This window comes from Parambassis ranga, chromosome 17, assembly GCF_900634625.1.
Source record: "Parambassis ranga chromosome 17, fParRan2.1, whole genome shotgun sequence".
NCBI classification, from domain to species: domain Eukaryota; kingdom Metazoa; phylum Chordata; class Actinopteri; family Ambassidae; genus Parambassis; species Parambassis ranga.
In genome coordinates this window covers 14755882-14783640 of record NC_041037.1, presented here as the reverse complement: position 1 = coordinate 14783640, position 27759 = coordinate 14755882, and the positions used below count along the sequence as shown (strand labels likewise).

At 42.3% G+C, this 27759-nt stretch overlaps 2 protein-coding genes across 2 annotated transcripts; one reads left to right on the top strand and one right to left on the bottom strand.

Annotated features, from left to right (window-relative positions):
• Positions 1 to 3423: 3423 nt before the first annotated feature.
• xirp1 (xin actin binding repeat containing 1) lies at positions 3424 to 14023 on the bottom strand. The gene is made up of 4 exons (XM_028427787.1): positions 13839 to 14023; positions 11901 to 12052; positions 11449 to 11490; positions 3424 to 10545 (listed from the first exon to the last, which is right to left on the bottom strand). Exon 4 carries the CDS (start codon positions 10543 to 10545, stop codon positions 3709 to 3711), a length of 6837 nt encoding a protein of 2278 aa, XP_028283588.1. The 5' UTR covers positions 11449 to 11490; positions 11901 to 12052; positions 13839 to 14023; the 3' UTR covers positions 3424 to 3708.
• Positions 14024 to 21405: 7382 nt separating this feature from the next.
• Positions 21406 to 27450, top strand: LOC114450319 (cysteine/serine-rich nuclear protein 1-like). Its single transcript, XM_028428348.1, has 5 exons — positions 21406 to 21562; positions 23573 to 23785; positions 25181 to 25443; positions 25529 to 25831; positions 26037 to 27450. The coding sequence occupies exons 2-5, from the start codon at positions 23599 to 23601 to the stop codon at positions 26961 to 26963; spliced, it is 1680 nt and encodes a 559-aa protein (XP_028284149.1). The 5' UTR covers positions 21406 to 21562; positions 23573 to 23598; the 3' UTR covers positions 26964 to 27450.
• The last annotated feature ends 309 nt before the right edge of the window (positions 27451 to 27759 follow it).

Below are 27759 nucleotides of genomic sequence, written 5' to 3'. Positions count from 1 at the left end.
TGAAGTGCTTTTACAAGTATATCATTAAACCATAACTGTGCTATTACCCAAGCAAATCATCCATCCAGCTACTGTTCTCTGTCTTCTGCTCAGTGTTGAGGAGATTATTTTCAGACACTAATAGACCGTCTGCAAACACACCGGCACCGCTGACCTCTGACTCTGGCAGCAGCTGTGCCTCTGATGCAAAGATATCATCGGCAAAAAGGTCTACCTGAGCTGAAGGAGCAGCGGTGAGGGACACGTCAGACCCAAGCAAATCAGTCAGTGCACTAGAGGAGACAGCGCCGTTTAGAGGAGCTGTGAACACATCTGCACCGTTTGAGACATCACTCATTCCAAAGATGTCATCAGTAAAGGCAGGTGGTTGATTTGCTCCGACTTTATTGGATACATCAACAGCAGGAGGTGCGGTTAGAGGGTCATCATTTGGGCTGAATATGTCAAAGCTAGAGTCCAGCGTAGCTGCACCAAAAGGATCTGAGGTTTCATCTTGGTTTAAAGGTACTGAGTCTGGGACAATGAGCTGGTCTGACATCACTTCATTTTCAGCTGATATTGGTTGAGAGACAATCAAACTTTCAGATGAGTCTTCAGCAGACAAAGCTGTGTTTCCCAGAGGAGATGAGACTGTGTCACTGGGTGCATCAGGCAGACCAAAACCACTAAAGGGATCTTGTGGCTCTTTGTGGCTGAGATCCAAAGCCCCTTTGTTCAGGTCATCCCCTTCTTCATCTGCTGCCTCAGACTGTTTGTTCAGCTCATCACTGTTGATCTGAATGGCCAGCGGGTTAAGTGTGGCGTGTGGGCTGAAAGAGTCTCCAAATATATCATCATTAAATGGACCAGTTACTATTTCTTCACTGCTTTTCTCAGGTGTTAGGTTACTGACTGACTCCTCATGCACTGTGTTGACTGACTGGTCAGCAGAGAGTAGCTGGTTGGGCTCACTGACAGTCGGGGCTGTGCCCTCACTGCTCTGCGAATCGGATGGGTTTTTGTCAGGTTGCACCGGAGCTGTGACATTGTCGCCTGTTTTGCTCACAGTGGTGTGGGGCAGGTTGGCCTCTGTAGACCTGAGGTCAGGATCCACTGTGCTGGGCTCAGAACACTGTGCTGTGACATCAATATGGCTCCCAGCATTTTGTTCTACAAGTGGGACTCCAGACACATCTTCTTCCATTCGAATCTCTCTTTCCATCTCTTCTCTCTGGTCATCAGCATTTCCTCCATCCTGGACAGCTGATTTTGTGACCTCCTCCACCTTCTCTGAGGATGAGTGGAGCAGTCTTCCTAACAGTCCTCCACTAGTTTTACCATCTGTTTTCTTGGCATCTTTTGGTTCAGCTTTATTAGCTGTCGATGTGAAGAGCTTTGACAAAGGACTCTTTCCTTTGGACCAGGATCCTAGTTTGCCTTTTGCCGGACCTTTCAGAGAATTTGTTTTCACCACAGGCTTCTTCTGATTATCAGCGTTTTCTTGGTCATTGGTTGAATCGGTCTTTTCAGACATGTTGTCCTTCCTCTCAGGACAGATGTCCTCTTTGGTCACATGTCCATCAGGAGTTTGTGGAGAGCTATGATTGTCTGATTCACATGTACTGGCTGAGTTATTTGGAACAACGTGTGGTTTCTCAGTTGGGTCAGGTTGTGTCATGATGTCCTGAGCTTCAGTATCTAGAAACTCATCAGTGTTCTCCACAACTCCATTTGGAGTCTGTGGAATGTTTTCACTGCTCCCCACTTTATCCAGCTCTTGATTTGACACATCATTTGTTTCTATGTGGTGTTCATTTTCTGGGATTTCAAGGTACACCTTAGTTTCTTCATGTTCTTTAATAGATTCAGGTATCAGATGATCAATATTACTGTTAGGTTTATCCTCTTGGCTCTGTTCAGGTTGAGTCAGAGGGGACTGATCATACTGAGCCACATCAATATTTGGAGCAAACCGCACATGTTTACGTACTTTATTTGGGTGAGAATGCGGTGTTTTGATTGTTGAACTGTTGTTTGTTTTTGAGGGTGGTGCCGAACTTGCCTGAACAATTTTTTGGTGTGTGACTGAAATTGAATTTTCTGAGGAGACCAGTTTGGCTGGTTCACGCGCTGTGTTTTCCTTCTCTGAGGGCAACTTCTCCACTGTGGCTCTTGCCTTCTCCTTCCCTCCTTTGTCTCTCGTCTCTTCTTTGTGGTTGAGCCTGTCACCTTTCTGAGGCTCAGAAAAGCTCATAGCAAATGTAGCTGCTTTGCTGATGTCAGATATCTTATTTTTCAAAGCTGATGCATGTGTTTTCTCTACTTGATTGGCACCTGTACTCTTCTTCTCTGGTGGCCAGCTCATTTTTAGTTTACCTTTAACATCAGCAACACTTTTATGCTCCGGCTCTCTTGGAGATGACTTTGTGACGAAGACCTCAGCAGAAACCTCTTTGGATTTGTCAGTGGGGTTTGAGCGTGTTTTAGTTATTTTGGCAGTAGATGTGGAATCTGTTTCATCTGATCCTTTGTTTTTTTGAAGCCAGCGGTCTTTATGTTGGATGTGCCCGAATCCCTCATCATAATTTCCCTTTCTTTTAAAAAGCTGCTGGTAGTGAGAAATGCAGTAGACCTCTCCATAAAGAGATGAGTAGTTGTGAAGGCTGCAATGAAAATGACACAATGACACATTCATCATATATTGTTTTTTTTGACCAATCAGCTGTTATGAATGATTTCAGAGAGTGGAATAATCACACAAAAGTAGAGCTTTTCATTGGATCTACATTACATAGGATGAACAGTGACAGCTCACCTGAGCTTCTTCTTACAGTGTTTACAGCAGAAGCAGTTGTAATGCAGAATATTTTTATTGGCCACCATTTTTTCCATGGGATAGACAGGTGTCAGACAGGCAGAGCACATTTCCTTGGCAGGGATCTGGAACTATGATGATGAAAACAATCTCGGTTTAAGGTAACTTTGTACTTTGCATGCTTAATGAACTGATTTTAACAGTATTATTTGTTATAATTAAATCATAATGGATATATATATATATATATATATATATATATATATCCCAACCTCCTCCTCAACCAACCTGGTGGTGAAAGATGAATGTCACCTCAGACTGGCTTTCCACACTTAAGGACTTTGACTAACAGGTACTGTGTAGCTATGGCTATGGGCCAATATGTTTCCAGTTGATGGAAACACATCCAGTCCTTTAGGATAAGCTGTGTTAAACATGTCCTGGGTTCACAAGTGTAAGCACTAATTCTGTCTCATCCATCATTTTCTCCACAACTAAAAACTGTGGTGTGTTTGACTCATCTCTGCTCATTGTAAATGTATTGCAAGCAGTGCCAGCTAACCAGCTTGCAGGTGATATTAGTGGTTTGTGCTTTTGTTCATGTGGAAACAGAAATGACTTTTTGGTCATCATTTATCATTCATTTATTCATCATTTATTTGACATTTTACACAACAGAACATACATAGCATTAACTATAAGCTTAGTCTTAGTAAAAGAACCTCATCATCTGGTTACAGTATAAAATCTATAAGACAAATGTTTTAATTTAAAGTCAAAAACATTTTCATTGTTTTCCATTCGATCATATCTATGACTGACAGAACCCTTTTCATGGAAACATAATGGGATAAATACACAAATTGAATAACTTCTAAAGATAAGGGACCAGAAAACACTGATCAGTGGCATGTTCAGTGCTTTTCCCTTTGTTGGCTAAATGTTACAAATACGGTCCCATCCTCCTTGGTGTTTCTCAACACTTTGTCTTCAAAGGTGCGACCGGGCCGTCGCATTATTGGGGATGTCATGACTTGGTATCTGGTTGGACTCCCACCTACTTCAAACAGAGCAGAAGCTTTATTGTCAGACTGTTTGGTGACGAATGTGGAAGTCACAGAAGAAACAAAAACGTTGCCGAAACCATCAGTCTCCTCATATCTTTCACTGACAGTCTTCGTGCCGATTATCCCTGACGGTTGCTCTGGAGCAGTTTTCACCTCGAGCACACTGACCTTGCGTCTAGGACTGTTTTTTGAAGACTCAGCGGCTGCCAGATCGCCATTAGATACTTCCTCTGTTGTTGGTTTGAACGTTGACATCGCTGGCTTCTGTTGCTCTGCAGGCTTTCTGGCAGCTGAGTGAATGGAGATGAAGGATGGGGAGGACTGAGAGGAAGACTGTCTAATGAGTGGCTTATTTTTTGGGGGAACTTCTATGTTGGAATCCAGGTCTGTTTGGAGATTAACATCAGTCGTCTCTCTGGTTTGTCCTGATTTGGCCTTGCTTGATACAATACTTATCTTCCTGATGTTGTTGGCCGGTTGAGGGTTTTGCTCAGATTTCAGAGATTCAGCAAACAGGCCTGACAAGCCTGCTATGTCAGCCTCAGACTTTAGATTGGAAACGGAGTACAAAGCCTTTTTAATCACCTCCTCAATGTCAAGAAGTTTGGCTAAAGTCTGATCTTTTAGATTCATTATATCCTTGCTTGCCTTTTCCAGATCCTCAAACGCCGTCTCGACTGAGGAGACGCTTTCAAGATCATCATCCTGAGTTTCTACTTCAACCACTTTCTTTTCCTCCATTTTACTTTGCTTAACACTTGGCGTGTCCATCCATGCAGGGACATTCTCATATAATGTCTTCAATGAGCTAGCATCTACACTGCTGGTGTCTCCTTCTATCTCTTGCACTTGGGACAGAATTCCTTTGAGTTCCTCTCGTTTCCTTAAATTTTCAAAGATCTCCATGGCTGCATTCACATTTCCTTTCATGATCTCGTCCTTATGGACAGAAAGTCTTTGTCGTCTTTCATCCTCTGTCTCCCTCCCTTTCTTTTCTCTTAAAACGACTTTGTCAATCTGGTTGTCTTGCTTTTTATTGCCTTGCTGCATTTGGCCTGCATCAGCAGAGCTGTTTTCTTTGGTCTTGTTGTGTTTTTTGTGATGTGTTTGGTGTTGCCGGTTTTCAGATTGTTTAAGATCACTATCATTTATGACTTTAACCTTCTTGGAGAGCAAAGGTCTTCTGTCTAGGGTCTCACTGTTCTTTCTTTCAAAATTCTGGAGAGCAGCCTGAAGGCTCATGTTCATTTCCTGTTTACCATCTTCTGCGTAATTCTTCAGACACATCTGTATCTCCTCAGCAGCATTTATTTTCTGTATCACATTTCTTTCTATCTCCAGCTCATTGTTTGACATTGATAGTTGGCAGTCTGACTTGCTTCCTGTCAGTGGTGCTGGCCTTCTCTTGTTCTCCTGAGCTGTCGAGTCTAGTGTTGGATGTCGATTTGTTTGAATTGAATCTTGAGCTGCTTCATCACCACCTTTTTGCTGGTGCTGGTATGTTACATGCACAGTCTGTTTTTTGATGTTGCCATGTGTTTCTTGGAGTTTCTCCACAGTGTGGCTCCTCTGTGGACTTTGTTTTGGGGGAATAGCTGCACATTGTACATTGTCATTGGTAACAGGAACTGGCGACGTATTTGGATCTTCCACAACCACAGATTTTGTCCACTGCGGCTTTGGTGGTAAAGCTGGCCTCTCAGACTTTTGAGGGACCAGAGATGATGGAGTTAGACTGTCAGAACTGGGTGATACTGAGTTTCCATTTGCTACAAGGTTGGGAGTTGGATTCTGTGTTGTAATGGATGGGTGTCCTTCACAGGTTACTGAAATTGAAGGAGATAATGTTGTGTCAGATGGAGGCACAGACACCACAACACACTGCTTGCTCCTCCCTGAACAAGCCCTGCCTGAATTCCTGTATATCATAGCAGCTTTATAGTCTCCTTTGGTTACATTTACACTAGACTTCTCGAGAGAATCCAGAGCCAACTGCACATTACCTCTTACAATGTTTTCTTTGTCTAGAAACTTCTGCTCTGTTGCTGCACTCTGCAGAGATTTAATGGCTGCCTTCACATCTCCTCTGATAACTTCTTCTGTCTCATCCTCTGTTGTATGACCGTTAAGCTCACAACTTACAAAAGGTGGTAGCGATTCTTGGGCACAATTACTGACTATAACTTGTTGACAAGCCTCAAAGGAAACATGGCTTTTCTGATCTTTCTCTGCATCACTGACCTTTGGTTTAGTCCTGATTTGCTGGCTTCTGGTGGAGGATGAACATGTAGATTGTACCACTGTTGAAGAGCTTTCCTCCTGCGCTGACACATTCAGGTTGTATATTTTTCCAGGAACAATGACTTCACGCTCCACATGCAAACTCTGCTGTTTGGCCATTTCAAGAGACTTTTTAGCTGCTTTCACATCTCCGGATATAATGACCTCTTTTTGAACTTGGTTTCCATCTATTTCAGGACCTTGAGTGGACAAGTCCATGTCATAGATGGTTCCGGGTTTAATGACCTCCCGCTCCACACACATGCTTTGTTGCTTTGCACGCTCTAATGACTGCATGGTTGCTTTGATGTCACCAGCCACAATTTCCTCTTTTTCCACAAACATAGGTTGTTTTACTGCAAGTTGTTGCTTTGCTGATAAGACATCTCCAGGAATGATTTCTTCCTTTGGAATACAGCTGTCAACACTGACAGAGCCCTCTGATGAAAACACTTTTTTGGTGTTCTTTACATCCCCTGGTAAAACATCCGAGACTGTTCGCTCTACCTGCTCTTTTTGCAGACAAAGACTTCTCTTTGCCTCTCTCACTCCTCCATGAACTGTTTCGATCTGCTCCTTAGCCAGATGGCTGGCATCGACTTCATCTTCGAATCTCTCAGTTTGAAGAGTCTTTAGGTAATGCAGATCTCCTTTCTCAATGCAACTTTTGTACAAATTTACATTTCCTTTCTCGTTTTCATCCACTTTACATGACGCTGCAGTTCTTTGACTGCTGGCCGTGGCCATCAGATTTCCGATTGCAGACTTTACATCTCCTTTCTCCATGACGTGGCTCTCAGTCTTCATCTCATAACTGCAGCTGAGCAAATAAACAGACATCTCTGCTTGTCCCTCTGCAGTCTCTTGCATTATGATTCCCTTTTTAAAATTCTGATCCTGTTTAAGGAGCTCATCAATCCTCTGAGCGATGTTTTGCACCCTTTGATCGCTCTCAGTGGTGGACGACTGGGGGACTGGCAGCTCTACTACTGTGGTGGTAACTTCACCTCTTTCTGTTTCTCTCAGAAGAGTGACTTGCGGTTTCAGTGTTGGTTTGACTAAGAGCTGTAACACAATGTTCCTAAGGTTACCTCCAACAACCTCCTCTTTCTGAATCTGCACCCCTTTGTTGCTTTCAAGCAGATATTTTGCCATGTTAACATTCCTGCTCTCATTTGCTTCTATTATGATGCCACTTGAGTGAACAAAACTCGTTTCATAGAGATATGAAAGGGTGTCGGCAACACTGTGAGCAGTGATCTTGTCCAAGGGTGTGGTCTCAAAGAGCCAGGTAGTGCACTTCACATCTGCTTTTGGTATCTCCTCCACACCTTGCACCGTGGGGTCTTCTGGCTCCTTGATCTTATCCAGTGGCTGTGATTCAAACAGCCAGGTGCAGCGTTTCACATCTCCTTTCCGGGTGTCTTCCCGGTGAACTGTTTTTACTGGACTCTGCTCCTGCGGCTCCCCTTTCAAACTGTCAATGGATTGATTCTCAAAGAGCCAGGTGGAGGTCCTGACATCACCTTGCTGGACATCAGTGACACTCACCATCCTGACAAACTTCTTGGACGACTGATCAGACTCAAATATCTGTTTATTGAGCTGCACATTGCTGTTTTCACAGTCTTCTTCAACCCTGACAGAGGGTGTATCCTGGCTAGTGAACGAGTCCAGAGGCTGTGTCTCGAACTTCCATCTGGCTGATTTGACATCTCCCTTCTTGACATCTTCTTGAGTGACAGCTCGAATCACATAAACTTCATTTTCGGCCTTGATGGCATCCAGTGGTTTTGTCTCAAACATCCACCTTGCTCCTCTTACATCACCACTCATTACTTCCTCTTTTTTGACAGTTGTCACCTCATGAAACTGGCCCTCATTGTCTCTGATGGCATACAGCGGCTGCGACTCAAACATCATTGTGCTTGATTTCACATCAACATTGCTTACAGGCAGCTCCACGGAAACTGACTTCTGCTCAAGCGGCTCACTGTGGATTTTATCCAGCGAGGAGGTTTCAAATATAAACTTTTTGTTCTGGACATCACCACTCTCAACTCCTCCAACTCTCGATATGTTTGTACTGTCGCCTTCCTTGTTGATCAAGTTCATGGGACAGTTCTCAAACATCCAGGTAAATTTATGTACTGAACCTTTTTCAACATGTCCTTCGTGGTTCTGCTCATCAGATGCTGTCAGCAGTTCTGATCCTATTTCATCAAGGGACTGGGATTCAAAAAGTTCTTTGACTCTGGAGACCTCCCCTGACTGAAAGTTGACCTGACTGACACATTTCAGGTCTTGTTCTGAATCCTTTCTTATTCTGTCCAAAGTTTCTGTTTCAAAAAGACACTTAACGTTTTGAACACCAATCTCGGACTTGACAGTGCTGCATAGCTTCAAACTGTACTCCCCACTGTCTTTGATGCTGTCTAGAGACTGTGACTCAAAAAGCCAAGTGATGGACTTGACGTCGGCGTTGTCAACTGCATCTTTATCTTTCACTTTTTCTGATTTGTCATATAAAATGTCCATCGGTTGCGTCTCAAATAACCACTTACAGGTCTTGACATCACCTTTTCGTGGCTCCTCTTCCAAAGAAGAACTTTGCTCTGTCTCATTGAACTTTGAATGGATCCCATCTATTGTCTGAGTTTCAAAAAGCCATTTTGCCATCTTGACATCGCCCGTTGTGTCCTCTTGTCTGGTAATACCTTTGATTACCTCAACATTTCCGTTTCCTTCAGCCAGCTGATCTAAAGGCTTGGTCTCAAACATCCACTTGTAGTTTTTGACCTTTCCTTTGATGAATTCCTCTCTGCTGACTGTTGTCACCTTGTGGAGGTTTCCGGAGCTGTCTTTTATGGCATATAAAGGAGTTGTCTCAAACATTGCTCTGTTACCTTTGACATTTCCAGCTGTTATCTCATTTTCCTTCTCAGCAATCTCCTCGTCTGAATGAGCAATTTTGCTCAAAGGAATTGTCTCAAAAAGTTGTTTGAACCCTTTAACGTCCCCTTTTTCTATCTCTTGTTCTTTGAATGAGATGTTTTTTTGAATGCTGCAGCTCTCAAACATTTGTTTTTTGTCTTTTACTTCTCCTTGTTCTTCAGCTGAAAGAGTAATTTTCTTCAGGCGGCCGACTTCATAGTTATCACTAAGAGCCTCCATAGGTTGAGTTTCAAACAGCCAGAGGGAAGTCTTAACATCTCCTCCTATTACTTCTTCCTTTTCCAAAGGCTTTTCAGCAGAGTCGCCTTTTAGTGCTGCCAAGGGCTGCATCTCAAAGAGCTTCTTCTTGTTCACAACATCAGCCTCTCCTGAGTATTCAGCACCTGTTCCTTCAACTGTATTCACCCCCGTGACCTCTTGTATTGTGTCGAATGGTTGAGTTTCAAACATCCACTTTTTCCGCTCAACACCTCCTCTGTGCCCCTCCTCCAGAGATATACCTCGAATTATTTTCACTCCATCAGTCCCCTTATTGATCAGGTCCAGAGGCTTGGTTTCAAAAAGCCAGCGGGCAGTGCTGATGCTACTGCTGTTTATCTCTTCCCTGCAGATGGATTTGATCTCATGGATATTGCCACTGTCGTCTCTGATGGCACAGCATGGCTCAGTCTGGAAAAGTTTCACAGTCTTCTGTACATCTCCTTTCTGCTCCTGAAGCTCAGATCTCAGTTTCAGGAAGCTATGGTCTTCAATGGAGTTGCAGCGTCCCAAGTCACTTAGCGGTTTAGACTCAAAGAGCAGCCGAGTCCCTCTTACATCTCCAGGCTGGATGGGTTCTTTCAGCAGCGCCTCAACCATTTCGGGCCCTTCTCCTTTTGATTTACTAAGAGAATCTAAGGGCTGGGTTTCAAACAGCCATGTTGATGTTCTCACATCCCCTGTAACAGAAATCTGTCTTTTAGCAGACGTTTGCTGACTGCTGTCAATGTGCTCGAACATTGAGGAGGTGCCTCTGACATCTCCACCTTTTAACTCCTCATCTTCCAGCAGCTTCTTGGTTGCATGAGGATCTCCAATATTGTCCAGAGTCCAGTTCTCAAAGATCCATCTCATGGACTGCACTTCACCCTGATAAGCTGCGTCTGCTGCCTGAGTACTTTCTGGCTGCACTGCCTTCATTATCTCATCATCCACCACATCATCAAAACTTTCCCGAAGGTCTGGGTGGATGTGTTTAAAGAGCCTCTTCAGCTCACTCTTCTGCCGCTGCTGGTAGAATGTAGAGAAAGTTTCCTTAGGTGGAGGCAGAGGGAGGAGGCTACTTATTGATGAAGGCCCTTCATAGTCGAAGGGTTTGGGTGGTACAGGGGGAGGAGGCGGTGGGGGAGGCAGGTCGTCTTCACCATGACATGACTGAGAAACTGTGACTTTCCTGGCTTCATCAGCCATCTTGAAATAAAAAGAGATAGGAGTAGCGTTATCGGGATCTAGTCATTAAAAATAGTATAAGGCATGCAAATATTAGAATGACATGCATTTAACGAGAGAAGCTATACTTTACCTCGGTCCATGCTCGCTTGTTGTTTTTCACTGCAAACCATCCTCAGAACACTTCACAGCTGTTAGTAGGCAGACGTCACACAGATACTCGCTTTGTTTTTTTAATTTCGGTGTTTTTGTGTTTTCCTCCTAAAGTGCTTTAATATTAACTCCCGATAGCAGTTAAGTACTTGGGTTGGGACATTGGCATCTGGCATCTCTTGGCAGAGATGGTCAAAAGTCATTTTTTTAAGTCACATCTCAAAGCTCAAATGACTGAAATGAACGTTCTCTCATTAGAGTGACAGCATCCTGTACCATCATCTATTATTATACAGTAACATTGTTCCCCAAATGCAAGAAGTGTACTTGTGACTGTATATGTTAGCTAGTCATTGAGTTCAAGTCCAAGTCAAGTCATTGAGGCCAAGTCTAAGTCAAGTCACAAGTCTGTGTTTGTGCATCTCAAGTCCAAGTCTCTGGCTCGTGAAGATCCATGCAAATCAGAAATGAAACAAACCTATGACTGATTTAAACCTGCATTAACATTTTGTGGCCACATGGGGGCAGTGGAAACAAACCTGAAAAATCTGCAATGCTGGTAGTTTTCTCTAGGTGTTTCAATTCTACACTGTCATGAGAATTTGTTGTTGTGACTGCTTTAAATGCATTAAATAGACAGATCTTGTTATTTCTTTAATAGCATGTATGTGTGCTCTGTGTCTTTAGCCATGCAAGCAAAGACAGAAATTCACAGCACACATTTGAGACGTAAACACAGGATGTTAGTAAGGAAAGCAAACTATACAGTACCTTAATCTTTTTAGTTTTTGTTCCTGGAGTAGTAATGAATTCCTGTTGAACAAAAACAGCAATAAATCAATCATTTTTGGCTAGAATCAGTCACTGTTCATGCATCTATACATAAGCTTGTAGTTTATCTGGCGATTGTTAGATGACACACTCTTTCGCAGTGTTGCTAGCAGGAATTTGGCTGAATTAAATGCTGTAATCCAGCTGGTGTTGGCTGGGTTGCACACTGAGGTAAGGGTCACTTCATTTTGAATATTGTGGAAAAACTTAACCAGGTCATTTGATTATTTTACGGACATTTTCTTAAATTAATACATATGACATTTTTTAAATATGTATAACTTTTTATTATAAAGTGTTGCTTCTCTTGTGACAGAGCACAGTGGTTGATCCCTGTTGAAGCCCTTGACCTCTGTGTGTGTGCAGGAATGAATGGCATTTCAGGCACTCACTAGCTGCGCCGAGCCTCCTGTGGAGTCAATAGTTGCTGTTCTGGACAGATAGAGAGCCGATCTGTCTCTCACTGAGGAGGAAGTAGAAATCCTGTCTTTGGCTTGTCTTGACGGGGCGCCCCCCTTGGTCACTGGTGTACTATATTTGTCATCTGAAGGAGAAGAGAAAGAAATCCCATCAGCTTTTTTTCCACACACATAAAAGTAGGACCCGGATATTGCTGTGTCCCAAAATAAGTTTAGCAGAGTGTGTCTAGTGTCCGCAACACATTCAATGATAACACTGCGTCTGTATATTTTTAGTTTTGCTCTTGTGTGTGTATTTGTAGCGATGATGATGAGTCTTATCACTGTTGCACACAGCTTTACTTTGCTGCATGGGAGGCTCTACTCTCTGAATGCTTTGAAGTTGGTGGACAACAAAATAAAAAGACCTCACCAAACCACATGCCATGGACTGACCATGACGCCCAAAAAGAAAAAAGAAAAAAAAAACAGCAACTGCTAGCTCAGCTGGAGTGACGCAGATTGTTTGCACATTGTTTTCATGAGCTGTCTGCCATCAAACCATCAACACCTGACCAGAGGAATGTGACTGCCTGACCCTGTAAAAACATGGAAAGCTATGGTGGTTATTTCACCTTAAGGTTTTTTGGTGTGTTTTTGTGTATGTATGTGTGTGTGTTTGTGTATGTACCCTGCACTAACCAAGCTAACCATTGCAAATATCTCAACAACAACAGCCTTGCGAGCAGTGTGTGTTATGACCTGCTGCACAGGCCATCCAGCTGTAACTAATAGCCAGATTTAAACACACCTCCCCTTTTGACACACTAAGCCCTCACAGGACAAAAGGATGGACCAGCGGGCTGGCGCCTCTCACGAGTCTGGACTTAAAGCATTTTCATAGATGGGTGAGCAGACAGAATGAATCAACCCAGCGCCATGCAAGTCCCGCTGAAGTCCTCACCCAAACAGAACTAAGAGGTCACTTATCATCATCCATATATATATAGGCTATATCTATATGGAGGATGATAAGTATATATATATTACATAATTTCATATTGGTCAATAGAGAAACAGTGCTTCATAAAAGGCTGTAGGTTTCTGTAGTCTTTCCCACAGTTTCAAAGTAAATTCTGCTGACATCTCTTTGATCTGGGTTAAATCTCCAGGAATGAGGCAGAGCTATTAGCAGCACAGTAATGGGAGAACATTTTTGGGTTGCTGGCAGCTGTACAAATGATGGTGAAATGCGGTTGGTATTTGTTCTTCACCACCATCAGCTGTTGGTGATTGTAGCCACATTCACAGACTGTAATGAAAACCAGTGTGCCAAAAAGACCACTCACACCGGAGTCCCCCAGACCGCCCATACAGAATACACAGAAATCGGTAAAAGCCTCATTTATGCAGTAATGATGCGCTCATTTGTGTTCCAATTTATATTGTCGTTTTGACAAGGAGGCAGAAACTAACTGAGCATGTGAATGAAGGTGTTTCCTGATTTTCCATTCCAGACATTTCGGTGGATAAAGGACTGTTAATTATAAGCTGTTAGATGACAGCAATGTAATTATAAGATTTTGGTTTGTGATCTTCATGGCTCTTATATCACACTTAAAGAGTTTAGAGCAAAAATGTATTATGCCGTTACGCCCCTTTAAATAATACTGAAAAAATCCACTTCTTAACAATTATTGTTAACACACTGCACACTGTTAAATCTAATGTTTGGAATAATTGTTTGGCTGAAATAAATATTTAAAAAAACCCACAATTATTCTGCTGTTCTTATAGGCTAGAACACACATAACACCTAAATCACATTAAAAGTACCATATTCAATCATTATGATACAGGAAATTACAATTTTACAACAGATAAACATCACAGCATGTTCCCTCATTTGATATAAAGTTAAAATATACTTACTAAAGTACCTTCCAGCGTAGTTCTCCCTGTGTATCTGCGCTGTGATGTGTGATACAGTTTGTCTCCTCACTGTGACCGAACTCTTTCTAGTCCTGTGGCCTTGGTGACAGCTGATTTTTATCAGAGCCCGCTGTCCCAGTGGAAGACTTGGGACTATTTTTGGGATGGTGGGCTGGCTGCTACTATTTGCCTGAGTCAATCACCTCTGTTAGTCACAGTAGGACTGGGGCACCCCTCCACCTCTCATTCCCAAAGCTACATTGTCACCCACTAAAATGGGCGCAGGGTGGGCCCAGTAGTATGTGTGTCAGTGGGTGCTTGGTGGGCAATATCATAAAAAAAACATACCTCCAGTATTTTGGTAAGGTAAGCTAATATTCTATTGTTCCACTATTCTGGTACATTATGTGGTCATTTTCAAATGTGTTTGGAATGGCTGACATTCTGTAAATGTTTGTAGCATTACCCTAGGAAAACACACACCTGACAGGGTCATAGCTGAGGTAGGATCATTTCCAGGACGTAAGAGTTACAACTCAGAGGGCCAAGGTCTGCGTCATGGTCAGTGACAGCCTCACTCCTATCTTAGGCTTGTGCACGATCACATAGGTATGCATTTACAGCACTACATCCTTTTCTTTATTTAGCTTTTTTCCTCCCACCACCATTCCAAACCAGATTTACGTGGCAACGCTTTTGATACTAAAGGCTGTGATCCTGCCATTTTTCCGCCATAGACAATAATAGATTAGATCAAAAAACTATAGAACCAACAGAAACAAACACGTGTTCTGTTGTCTCACTGCTGATTGTGAGGTGTGATTCAAACCTCATGGCACTGTGACCTCTGGCACTGAATCCATCATGCCATCTGAGATATCAGTGGTTGTAAACATGAAATAAAATCCACTGCTCACCGTGTGAGTGTCGGGGTGCTCTGTCGTAATGCTCTGCGAATCCATTCACAGCCCTTCCTCCATCCACCTGGCTAGTTCTCTGTGGATCAATATACATAAATATAAATATGAGCAAATGGTGTTGCTGTAAATGACCCTAGATCCAGATTTGGCACATATGAATAGTCCTGAAGCGCACACATTAATACCTTTTTTTATCACCAATGAAAGTACAGTACAGTAGAGTGGAACTATTACAAGACTTAGAAATGTGTGGAGCTCTCGCTCCATTTAGAAACAAACAGCTGACAGATATTTTTAATATGTAGCCCACAGAATGTAAAAAAAGAGAGGGTGGATTGTCTCCTATTCAAATTAATTTAAAAGAATAGTTAAAGTAATTATTACAACACTGTAAAAAAAAAGAAAAAATGTAAATGTGTGTTTGTCTAAATATGTTTTCTGTTGTAAAAAATGGCAGCCCTTTATAATTAATGGGAAACACTAATACCAATGACAGCCTTTGCATTATGTGATCACTGTCACTGAATGTACCACAGCAGATTGAGTGACTAATTTATTAAAGCCATGCTCATGTACCTGAACAGCTGTGTCCTTTAGAAGAGCGTTGTGACCTCTCCAGTCCTGCAGAGGGCAGTCTCTCTCTGTTACACAGCCCGCAGCAGACACACAGTTCAGCTGAGGGCTGCTGTTAAAGCTCTGCTCCAGGGTGGCCTTGGACTCAAACAGGGCACACAGAGCTCTGGTTCCTCCAGTCTCTTTGTGGGGGAGGACGTCCATGGAGCGACTCCTGGACAGATTAGAGCTTCTTCCTGATCCCACATCGTCCCTCCTCCATTGGCCATCCCCACAACTTTCTGACAGCTGGAGACAGCAGGCTTTAATGTGTTTTTTAGACAGATTTAATAAACAGTCATAGATGTACTACCTCGAGTTTCTGCTCGTCCTTTTGATAACTCCGTAGGTCAGCAAAGCTTTGGTAACTAGAACACATAGGGAGTGTGTTATTGACACATTTCTTAGCAATGACCCTTTAGAGGCTCCTATGAGGAGCTGTGATGTGATGCCCTGTGTGCGTTGTGTTGAACTTACTGCTGCACCAGCTGAGAGACAGACTTTCTCTCCCAGCGTGACGGACCCGGCATGACCCATGACCTTTCTTGAACCCCAGAGAGACTCTTCAGAGACTGGGTCCTCCTCAGACCAAAAACCTCCATAACAGTGCTTCTAACAGTGACTATAAGGAAAGACACACAGGCAACATAAAAATTACATTTTAAGTTATTTCAAATTGAAGCATAGGTGAGGCTGAACTTGCTTTGGGTTATTATATAACAGGGTGTAACACTGACAGTCCTATGACTCTGTTAATGTTTATGAAGTCATGCAGACAACAAACACTGTGCTATGCTTCTGAGCTTGTTGTATGTTCCTGCGGTATAAAAGCAGTTTGTGATTATATTATAGCTAAAATCATGCACTAATTATAAAGGTTCATTCAATTTTAATTTCTATTCCCATTTAATACATTTTATGACAACAATATGAAAGCTATAATTGCATCAAAGTTGAGCACAGGTAGAATATTATTATCAAAGAAATTGTCTTTAAAATAAGAAGAACTTTCAATGCTATACCTGAAGGGAAGAAGACGAAGTGGAAAAAGTCACTCGTGCATCTCTGTCTGTCAGCCTGACTTTTAGGAGCATCTCTCACAAGACACAGTCATTTCCAGCGGCCAAAGTCCTTTAACACCTTGTGATCCAAGACTTCCGGATTACAGGATATGAGATCTGTTACCATGACACCACCTGATTTTCATTGATACTAGAATAATAACAAAACTGAAATGTATTATCCACTTCTCTCCCTGACTATATATGACACTGAATGTGGTCAGATTGGTATTTAGTTAGTTAGTTAGTTGAAATGCCTCTCACTCAGATATCACTGAATTCTCATTGGTGTTGCAGAGTTATTATTAAGAGAAAAAAAAAACATGTCAAAACACGACACAAGGCTTAGGTCTTATAGTGACTGTGAAGATTTCTTGATTGACAATTAAAGTTTCACATTTAAAATTGTGTGATGTAATAACAAAGTATGCACTTTATGCTCCATTAAAGAAAGTTTTATTAAACACCTGGATTCAAATGACACCAGTTTGAATGCAGTGCCGACTCAGTGCAAGGAGTTGCAAGTTTGTGAAACGACCAGCAGATGGCGCCAGAGCCACATGCCTGCTCTTATTTACAGTGAACGTGGTTAAAGGGCAGCAGAACTATTGGCTTCTTGCCCAGACATTGTTGACATGCTTTAAATGTGCATATGTTCACATGGCACTTGCAGGACTAAAAGGACCGTCAGATCACGTGTATTTACACACACACACACACAATTTTTGTGATACAAAATGTATCACAAAAACATGTAAAAATGTAAAAATGCTTTGTACAAAGAAATAATAACTTGAAATAAGAATTTTGTGGTCAGAAATCCCAAACAAGAAAAGTAAGAAGCCTTTAATACATGTGTTTTGCCAACTGCAATCAGTGAGGGATTGAGCGTTGTAGGGAGGGGGGGGGGGGTGTCAGACAGTCTCACCCACTCTGTTTCACAGAACTGTCAGTACTGGCCTGAACAGCTGAGAACAGAGCAGGTCTCCTTCCTCCTCCTGCTGCTGCTGCATGCTCCTGCAAAAGCCTCACATGGAGCCACATGTGACAGGCAGCACCAGCAGCAGGCTGAGTACTGTACACTGTGCTGGAGCTCAGAGCACACAGGAGCTCCCACTGCAGGGCTGACAGCCAGAGTCAATCAGCCGTGGCTGCATGAGAACAGGAACACAATATTTATAGTTTGTAATCGTGAATGCATAATAAAGACATGAGAGATTTTTGCTCAGTGGTGCTTTTTTTCCTTGCGGGTCCACATTGCATCACACAGCGAGTTTGTAAGAAAGGTCAGCACAGCTCTGTTGTTGACAAGAGGCTCATTGTTGAACGGAGAATGTCAAACCCAATCATACAGCTGCTTTGCTGTTACAGCTTGAACTGCTCACATGCACATACAGATAAGATCACTTCTGTTGAAAGTTGTACTTGTGCAACCTACTTTACACTCTGGGCTGTAGTTAGACTTGCTTTTGCAACTATTTTGTAATGTGCAGTAAAACCTACAGTATATGTTGCAGTTCATCTCAGTACACACATGTATTTCTCATGTGAACTTTTCAGCCTATTGTGCCAAGATCTAGCTCGGTTAGATAATATATCACCCGACTTTAGGCTGTCTCGCACTTGGCACAAGTCCAGAGCCTGCCATTAGAGAGTTACAGGAAGCTCTCTGGTGTCAACCTGTGAACTGAAAGCACTGCACAGACAAAGGGATGGCAGTTAACACATCACTTAAGGTGTCACTGAGGTGAAATGAAACCTAAAGTCTTTATCTGGTGGAAATTCAGATGTTTTCATTCATAGACGTTTGTTGCACATTTAATGTAATTTGAAGGATTTCCATCTGAAGTCATGCACTAATTTATTTAACAGTCCATGTGTCCATGGGAAGTTACTAAAAATACCCATTTAGAAAAATCATAAACAACCAGTTAGGAATACACAGATATGTTTTATATAACAGGAATTATCATCCATTTCAGATTGAATATTTGTAGTAAATGAAATAACTATTGATTTATAATTAGGCTCACTGCTTGTTACATTTATCTGTATTGATTTTGTGTCATATTTATACATACACACTGTATCCTGCAACAGGGTGTGATGCACAGCCATGTTGTACTGATGTCTGTGTCAATTTTAATCAGCACATGTTAATAATCGAAGTGTGTCTACATTCTTATTATCTAAGAATAGCCTGATAATGTTTCTCTGCTTTACCACGTCGCTACTTAATGTTACTGAGAATGTCTTGAGATTTGAATCCAGCCTTTCAGATCAATCCCTGACCATTTATTGACAGTCTGAGAAACCTTTGAAGACCAAAAAAAGATTTGATGACCAAACCTTTGATGACCATACACAAAGACAGAGATACCACTGACGTCTAATGACTGAAATGATGATGTCATGGTGCTGCTGATGAAGGCAAGTGTCATGACTCACTGCCGTTCCTCTTAATAGGAACAGCAGGGCTATATTTGCCCTTGCGACCATGGTGATGACTGTCGAAATATGACATCAAAGGCTATGTAAAAAAACTCATGTGTGCATGTGACATTCCCTGAGGAATAACCTCACAAGGATCTATCTATCTATCTATCTATCTATCTATCTATCTATCTATCTATCTATCTATCTATCTATCTATCTGTCTATCTGTTTCCTGTTATACTCCTAAACTATCCCAGGAAAATCCCTGGCATAGCTTTCACAGGAAGGAACAAGGAAATAGGACAGAGTTTCACATGCCTGACTCTTTGTCAGTACATTGGTGTATGTGGGCCATCGCTGGCACAGCTTGACTGAAAGAAAATGGGCCCACAAGAGCCAGTGGCAGCAACCTGAGAAGCTGCCAGAATGTAGGTTAACTATACGTTATGTAATGTGGACTGCGGATGGAGGACAGCACAGTAATGGTTTGCCGTCACTGATGAAGAATGTCACAAAATAAATCAGCTCTGAAAAGATGAACCCGAGGTGTCACTTCTTCATTGTTAGTTACATGCGAGTAACGTTAGAGCGTAGAAGACTGTACGGAAATCAGGTCAGGACTCAGATCACTTTGATGGCTGGGAGATCAAGTTATCAAACAGTGAACTGTGACGGTATTTACTGCAGAAATTACAATGTAAATGATCACTGTAGAGAGAAATTCTTATTTTTCTCCATGACTCATCTCCGTGTCCTGAAAGCCTCTTGGCACGATGATCACCAGAGTCACACTGTGCGTGGTAACAGCCTGCAAAACGGAACAGGAAACTCCAACTGTATTGCACAAATGTATTTTTGTCCTGGCAGTGTGATTGTACTATAAATAGCCACATGTAGCACTTTGATCATGTGTTGAGAGTATAAGTCACACCAGGAGAGGATCCACAGACTGGATGTAACCTTCACTCTGCAAAATCTTCCTTATCAAATATCAAAGAGGTAGAATCTAATTTTAGCAGACATCAGAAGGCCATTGTTTTGGAGCTTTTTCACTGTACTAATCCTGCACTGTCTCACTGGTGTTTACTCCCCACACAGGTCAGTGGAAGAGAACACACACATGCAGTGCACTATAGTGATCCCAGCCAAAAGTGGGTCACAATCTCATAACACACTTCCACAGAGCGCTGAGGTTGAGACAAGCTCTCGTTTCTCTGGTCAGATTATTTGGACCAGCAGATATTTAGGCATTAGTGCAGTTTTTGTTTAACTCGTCAGACTGATGTGTGTCAACATGGGGGTCAAAGCACAGGCTCAGGAGTATTTCGGGCTTGTCTGTGTTTCCGTTCATCTGCCTGTCCATCTGTTAATCTGACGCTGTGTTTGTCTTACTCTCTGAGCACTGAGCTTCATTTTCCTCTCAGTCGGGGACACAGAGTGGCCAGCGATTATCTTTAATAGCAGAGACACTGGAATGTTAATCCAGTTGTTTTATTTTTTTCTCACTCACTAGTTTCTTGCTGTGGAAAATTCTCAGTTTGTTCAAAATAAGAGCGTGCACATGCATGACTTAAATGTATGACATCTGTTCTGAAGAATCTAGTGTAATTACAAGAAGAAGGGGGTTTTCCTTGTACAAAGGGGGCTTTACACCCAAATCCATAATCCTGTTCATCTACAGCTGGTCCACGCCGCAGGGAGTTTCCTTAAATTCAGGAATGTCTGAATTCAGTCATCACTGGTGAGAAACACCAGGATAAAGGAGTCATGCTACTGTAAAACAACATAAATACCACAGAGCATGTGTCACGTTTAAGGTGTGTTACCATTTTATATGATGTTTTAAGTTTTTATACATAAACAAAAACAAACAAAAACATTTTATTTAATTTTAATACTATTTTATTTCATTTTATTTTTTTACTTTTATATTTTATATTATTTTTTTACTTTTTAAAATTTTATTTTATTTTATTTTATTTTATTTCACTGTGTCAGCTGGATACAAAATAAAGGCAAAACAGGATTTGAAGATGTTTTGTAACCAGGTAGTGATGATGGCTGATCATACTGTTCAGCTAAAGCTTTATAAATGTTATGTATTTACCAGCACATCACCTCTGGCAACAGCGCAGTGTGAACACAACAAACAGGAACCTGGGGGCAGTGAGAGTCATGACGCCTCTGCGTGTCACCGTCTGCGTCAAGACAGACAGGGGGAGTGACAGAGGCGACCTAAGTAAGATCAAGAGGAACGCTCCTCATCACTTCCGGGTTTGTTGGCAACACCGTGAAGTTTAAACTACTAATCTGATAAGTCTAAGCTTTGATAGTTGTTAAGATATACGCTTTGAAATGTATAAATTACGGCTGTGTGTCTGGTAAGTCTATTCTATTGTCATTGAATTGGTTACATTTGTGTACTTTTTACAAGGAATAGCCGCAGCGAGCTGTGAGTTAGTTGTGCGCAGGCGCAGGGCGTCAGGCGATTGCAAGGGGGTGAACTATCTCGTTGCTACATTTGGAGTCTTTGGGAGCTCCCAGCCAGTTCTCTCATGTTCACACTGGTACTACTGTGTAGCCTCACATAAACACAGGAGGACGTGCGATGGCCAGCTGGCTGCAGCGCGGATAGGACTCAGAACTCCGCGTCAGTTTCAGCCCTCTTTGTTATTATGTTGTCCTTTACTTCGTGGTGAGTAAGGCTTCTGTCATTAATGAGTTTAGCCTTATCGTATTTTATGTTTATGTTTTTTCCGCTTAATGTTTACGGAGAATTACGTAGCCCGTCTTATAACATTATTTGCATTAAATGCTAATATGAATGTGGCTGTTTTAAATTTCACGCTGACACGGAAACAGTGAAGCTTGAAATTAGTCTTAATGTTAAAGCAAACTTCCTAACACACACTCCACAGTGTGTGTGTGTGTGTGTGTGTGTGTGTTGCTCTGGATCAGCAGAGGAAGTTTGCTCTGGTTTAAACGACGCTGAGCCCGCAAATGTTTCTGCTGTGCAGAAAGCGAGCGGGCAGCGGGGAACAGTGTTGTCATTGTAGCTGACATGATCGACATGTGCGTCTCCCTCCGCCAGAGGTGAGGAGGTCAGCTGCCTAATGACTGTTATTATGTCAAACAGGAAACGACTCCTGCACTCCACCAATGAAAACCTCCGCGTGTGACATCCGTGTAACATTCCTGCGGGGATTTAAGTGTCGCTTAACAAACAATAGTCAAATAATGGTGACATTGTTGTGCGCCATGGTTTGTATAATAGTGCCGCCATGTAAACAGCGCAGTTTATTCTTCATTAATACATAGTACTCCTCCTATTTTCACGTGAGCGCGCACATGCACACTGTGCTGCTGCTGCTGCTTTGAACTATTAAATTATTGATGTGGTCTCAAGGGATACCTCGATGTACAGTGGAGTCTACTCTGTCAGATACTACAGTGTAATAGATGTGATATAATTGGGGCAGGAGGCAGTTATAAGAACACTGTGCTGCAGTATTAATTCGAAATAGTCACTTTATTTTGAGGAACATTGAATAGCTCTGCAGATGTTTATCAGCACAGATGCATTCTGTTACATCTGCTTCCAGTATGTAGCAGAGTAAACACTGGGATAGTGCAAGAAGCTGCGCTGTCTCCTGTTTCACTTCATATTTGCTGATGGATCCAGGAAGTTGCTTACTCTGAGCACACACACACACACACACACACACACAGCCTCACTGGTTTAAGGTATTTGCTTGCTGCAGACAATCTTCTCTTGTGGACTGTGTTGGGTGGTTTACTGCTGACAGGACGAAAGATCACCAGATGCTGTGTGTAAATGCCGCACTGTTTCCAGTGGCTTGTGTTAGTCATATAAAAGCAGCTCACTCCCAGTCAGACGCTGGACTGCTGTTACCTATTGGATCACTATTGGGCTAAACATTCTTTAAGGAAATGTGCGTGGTCCATGCCAATAAATCAATTTAGTAGATAAACAAAAATTGAAAAAACTCATTGCTGCAGCCGGTACATTCCTGCTGTTGTGGAAACAGACGTATTAGTTTTCATTTCTGATATCTCTCGCTCTCTCTTTTGCACAATTGTCTCTTTCTCTGTTATTTTTTAAACTCTCGCTGACCTCTAATCCTCAAACGACTCATGTTTGGATTCACTTTCCATGTTCACATCCAAAAATAGCAGTTCACTTGAACCATTACACCCCTTTAGTCCATTGCAAACAACCGGTGGACGTTCTGTTTCCACATATTCTTCACAAGACTTGAGGAATCACTGGAATGTTAATTACTCTTCAGGGAAAAGAAGAAGAGCTGTGGATTTAGTTTCTTTCAAATGCTCCGCTGGTTGTGAGTAAGAGTAGGATGTCAGTTCATACTTGTACACTTAATTTAGAGGAGGTAGGATAATCGCTATCAAGATGTAATAAGGCTAAACAAATGTGTGGCCTAAAACCGGCTCGACCAGCACAGCTGAAGCTTTCGACAGGAAGGACCTCTCGTTCCTCCAGCTGTCATTTTCAAAACGTGCTCTGTGCTTCTAATGTCTCACACAGATGTGGAAACACATGGTTATTGTTGAATTATAATGTCTTATTTTACTTGACTGCTTTGGATAAATCTATACAATGCTTCACTTTTCTTTCATAGATTATTGATTTAAACCTTAACCTCTATCCTTTGTGTTCATGCAGAATGTTTCAACCACCACAGCCAAAAAATGAGGGACATTCTTAAGAGAAAGTTTGCAGAGATAGATGAAACTCCCTGCTACTCCTCTTCCTCCTCCCCTCCATCCTCCCTCTCCTCTCCTGCCTCCTCAGAGTGGGAGTCTGATGGGGAGAGCAGCTTTTCTGACACCCAAGACTTCACTCCTCACAGTCCTTCTTCACCCACCAGTCTGCCAAGTAAGTCTTCAAACCACCATTTTCTCTCTCTCTCTCTCTCTCTCTCTCTCTCTCTCTCTCTCTCTTTCAAATAATGCAAACCTCTTCCTTATCACGTTGTGTTTCCATCAGTGTTAGGAGTGTCACTTATCAGCCTGGGCAGCACAGTTATGGCTGACTGATACGAAAGTGCTGACCATAGGGACATTCTAGATAATACACAGAATGACTGGATGCTGGATGGCCTGTCCGGTTGTGTAGAAATGATTTGCCTAAACTGTAGGAAGTTGTGGAATCAATTTCCATAGCAGGGTCTATTTAAACAAGTGATATCAAATAGCTTTATTGTGACACCCTCATCCATCATTTATACTGCTTACAGACACAAAACTCTCACAAACTCTCAAATCAGATAACAACTCCCCTTCAATGAAAACAGATGGACAGCTATAGATGTAATTTTGCCAATGAGATAATCACCATTATTGATTGTATATATGTAAAATGCGTAGATCCAGGAAGATGTCAAGCTGCTTCCACGTGGCCCCAAACAGATTAGACCACATGAGCATCTGTACCTGGAAAGAGGAACAGTGTCACTTAACACAGGAGAGGCAAAGCGAGACATTACAAACATGCACATGGGAAAGAGTGAGACAAGAGGAGAAGCAGTGTCCCAGAGGACAAAGATCCAAATCCAAAATAACTGGATTGAAGCGCTAGAGAAAGATAGAAGTGTCTTTATGAGAAAATGAGAGGACAGGAACAAGTAAGAGGACAGAAAGTGTGGACATTAATGTGTAAAAACAAGGGTTAGAGAGGTGTTTTCAGAAGGTACTCGCTCTGACAGGACAAACATGGTCTGTAGTGTGGGCTTAATAGATTTAGTGTGGAAGTGTTTGGACAAACAGAGCAGCTGAGACAAGCTTAGTCAGCTGGCTTCACTTGTTTACTGACTTTTGCAACTAGAGTTCAGCTTCAGCTATGTGTGAAGGTCAGACAATTTGTTGAAAGCAAACTGTTACACCAAACAGTAATCTGGTGGATATTCAAAACTAAGCAGCCAGAAAGAGTCTAATTACATTCTAGTAAAGGTCTAAAATAACAGGAGTGAGACACTGCTCCTCCCTCTCTGTGCTGTTGGTCTGTTCATTGCTGCAGTACACCCCTGTCTTGGTATTTCCTCTCCACATGTATGTTCAACTATTGACCCTAGTCACTGTAGTGTAGCACCTGTAGTGTGTCCCCTAGTGGCCACTGAAAGACCTGCAGAGCCCATATTAGCTTGTAGGAATCTTTCTAGGAATCAGACTTAAGACTGAAAATAGCTCATTTACCTTTAAACATTAAACCAGAGCTACCTGTTAATCAGACCTGCCTGATGTTTTTTTGTGTTTCTCTCTCTAACACAACCAGTACGGTCCATCCTGAAGAGGCATAATCTTTCACGTGGACAGAGCAGCGTGCGCTTTGACCAGGTTACTGTGTTCAGTTTTCCACGCTGTCAGGGCTTCATCAGCGTGCCCAGCCGTGGAGGTGCCACCCTTGGCATGGTACAAAGGCACATCACCCTCCAAAGGTACACTGTAGCAGAGCATGCACTGGATCAAAGGCACAGGCGGAGAGAGAGGCTCAGACAAAGACTAAGAGAGGAGAGGTTCAAGGCACTGAAGCATGAAGTAAGTACACCTGGTTTCTTCTATGTAAACCATTGCTTGTCTACACAGCAGTCTTCTGATTTTATCTGCTGCTCTCTGATTCCAGTTGATCACCAGTGGGGCTATTGACAATCAAAAAGCAGCGAGGCTCACTGCTGATCAAGTCCCAGGTAGCGATGCTGACATCCATGTTAGTGACACTGAGCTGGAGGATGGATGCTTCCTTCAGCCGTTCTCCTCCAGACAGCGCCAGGCTGTTCTCCTGGCAGCAGGGGTGAAGCACATTGACAAGGAGGAGAAGAGGCAGCTTCACACCCTGAGGCTCTCTAGAGAGGCCTGCGGATGTGACTGTCAAGGCTTCTGTGAACCGGAGACCTGCGCGTGTAGTCTGGCAGGCATCAAGTGCCAGGTACAGCACACTTCATACTATTGTGCATACACACGATTACTTTAACTCCCAAAAAAGTGGGCTAGATTTTTATTTTATCATCCAGACTTTGATTACATTTAGAATGAAAACTGAAGGTTAGGGTGTTTTGTTCATTTGCATTTCATGTTTGATTCCGAGTGTCAGCTATTTTTGAGACATTGTGTTTTTCTTTTTGCTATAATAGGTGGACCGCTTCAGCTTCCCATGTGGCTGCTCTAAAGACAGCTGTGGAAACACTCAGGGACGCATTGAGTTTGACTCCAGGCGTGCTCGGACCCATTACATCCACACTGTCATGAGACTTGAACTGGAGCAGCGACTGCAAGATGAAACACTAAGGTCAGAGGACCAAACAGGACTTCCAGAGGAGCTTCAAGAGTATGAGGATCTCGGTAAAGTCCAACCAGAGCAGAGTGTACAGGACAAAGGCTGTCCCTTTGGGTTTACCTTAGAGGAAGACGGCCTTTCTCTCACTATGCCCACCACTCCTTCCTTTCATTTCATCCCAGACCGGGTGGTAGTGGAGGAGAACAGCTGCAGCAGTGACACGACTGAATCGTCTTGTTCCTCTGACTCTGACACAGGGGAAGGCCTGGGTGTGAGTCAGAGCCTTCCTGAAGTTGATGGAGGCCTGACCCGTGCTCTTACTCTCTGTGAAAATGATAACTACTCTCCATGCACCACTCACAGCACAACTACTGACAGTAAGGGAACAAGCACAGCTAACACACTCACAGACAATATAAGCAGGACCTCAGTGACAGACTATCTTGATGAGAATGCAAATCAAGACATCTTTGACGATGACTCTCTGGAGGACTTCCCCAACACCCCCTCTCCCACTGTGGACTTTTCCTTGGGCAGATACATGGATCTGAGCCTCTCATCAGACTCTGACCTGGAGTTCTTTGACAGTGACTACCCCTCTGGACCACTGCACAGCGCGTTCAAGGGACACAGACACCCAAACAGCGTTCACCACCTCCAGCTCTTTAGCTCTGTTACTTTGCCACAAAACGAGTCAAGCACACACCTCCTGGAGTCTCTGATCGGCCTGACTGAGCCGAGCGCAGAGCAACTTTATTCACTTGCTGATGCCCAGCTGTTATAGATGTACAAGAAGCTGAATGAGATGATGAAACATGAACAGCACTGCTTTATGTATTTGTAATAATATTTCAATATACAAAGAATGATTAATAACATATTTTTTCTTAGCTGGATATTTTTTCTATTGCCTAAAAAAATGATTTGCCTTTAAAACACACTTGAGTGATTATTATATGTCTTGTTTATATTCCATAAAAATATGATCTCTTATTTAATTATATTATATTATTGTAATCGTCACAGCATTATTTCATCTGATAGACAGATGTAGGATATGCAGGACAGTATTATAACCCAAATTTGACAAATAGGGTAATAAAGAGTTGCCATTTTTTAAGAGCATATTGTTCTGCAATATCAGTACACATCTGCATTCTGCTGGACGGTGGCCAATGTGTATTATCACAGTGGATTATCCCTAATGTACCTAACATTATGTTTAGAATGTCTCTGTAAAGTAATGAAATAAAACTTTTTTATTTATTTAATCGATGATTGTGGAATGATCATTTTATCAGTTATTGGGTGGAAAGATTGGTCAGTCATGGAGTAGAACCCATAGTAAAGATTATGATTAATGATTATTTATAAGTAGACCCTAAAACTCATTAGCATATATTAGGTTTGGTATACCAAACCTAATATATGCTATCACTTATAAGTGATACAGTATTGCTACAAAACCGATTCTTACCAGGCATTTTATTTTATTTTTTTTTGGTGACTTGACATGAATAACTAAATAATAATAGCTAATAGCAGAATGATTAACATTACTTCATTTTTTTAATATCAAC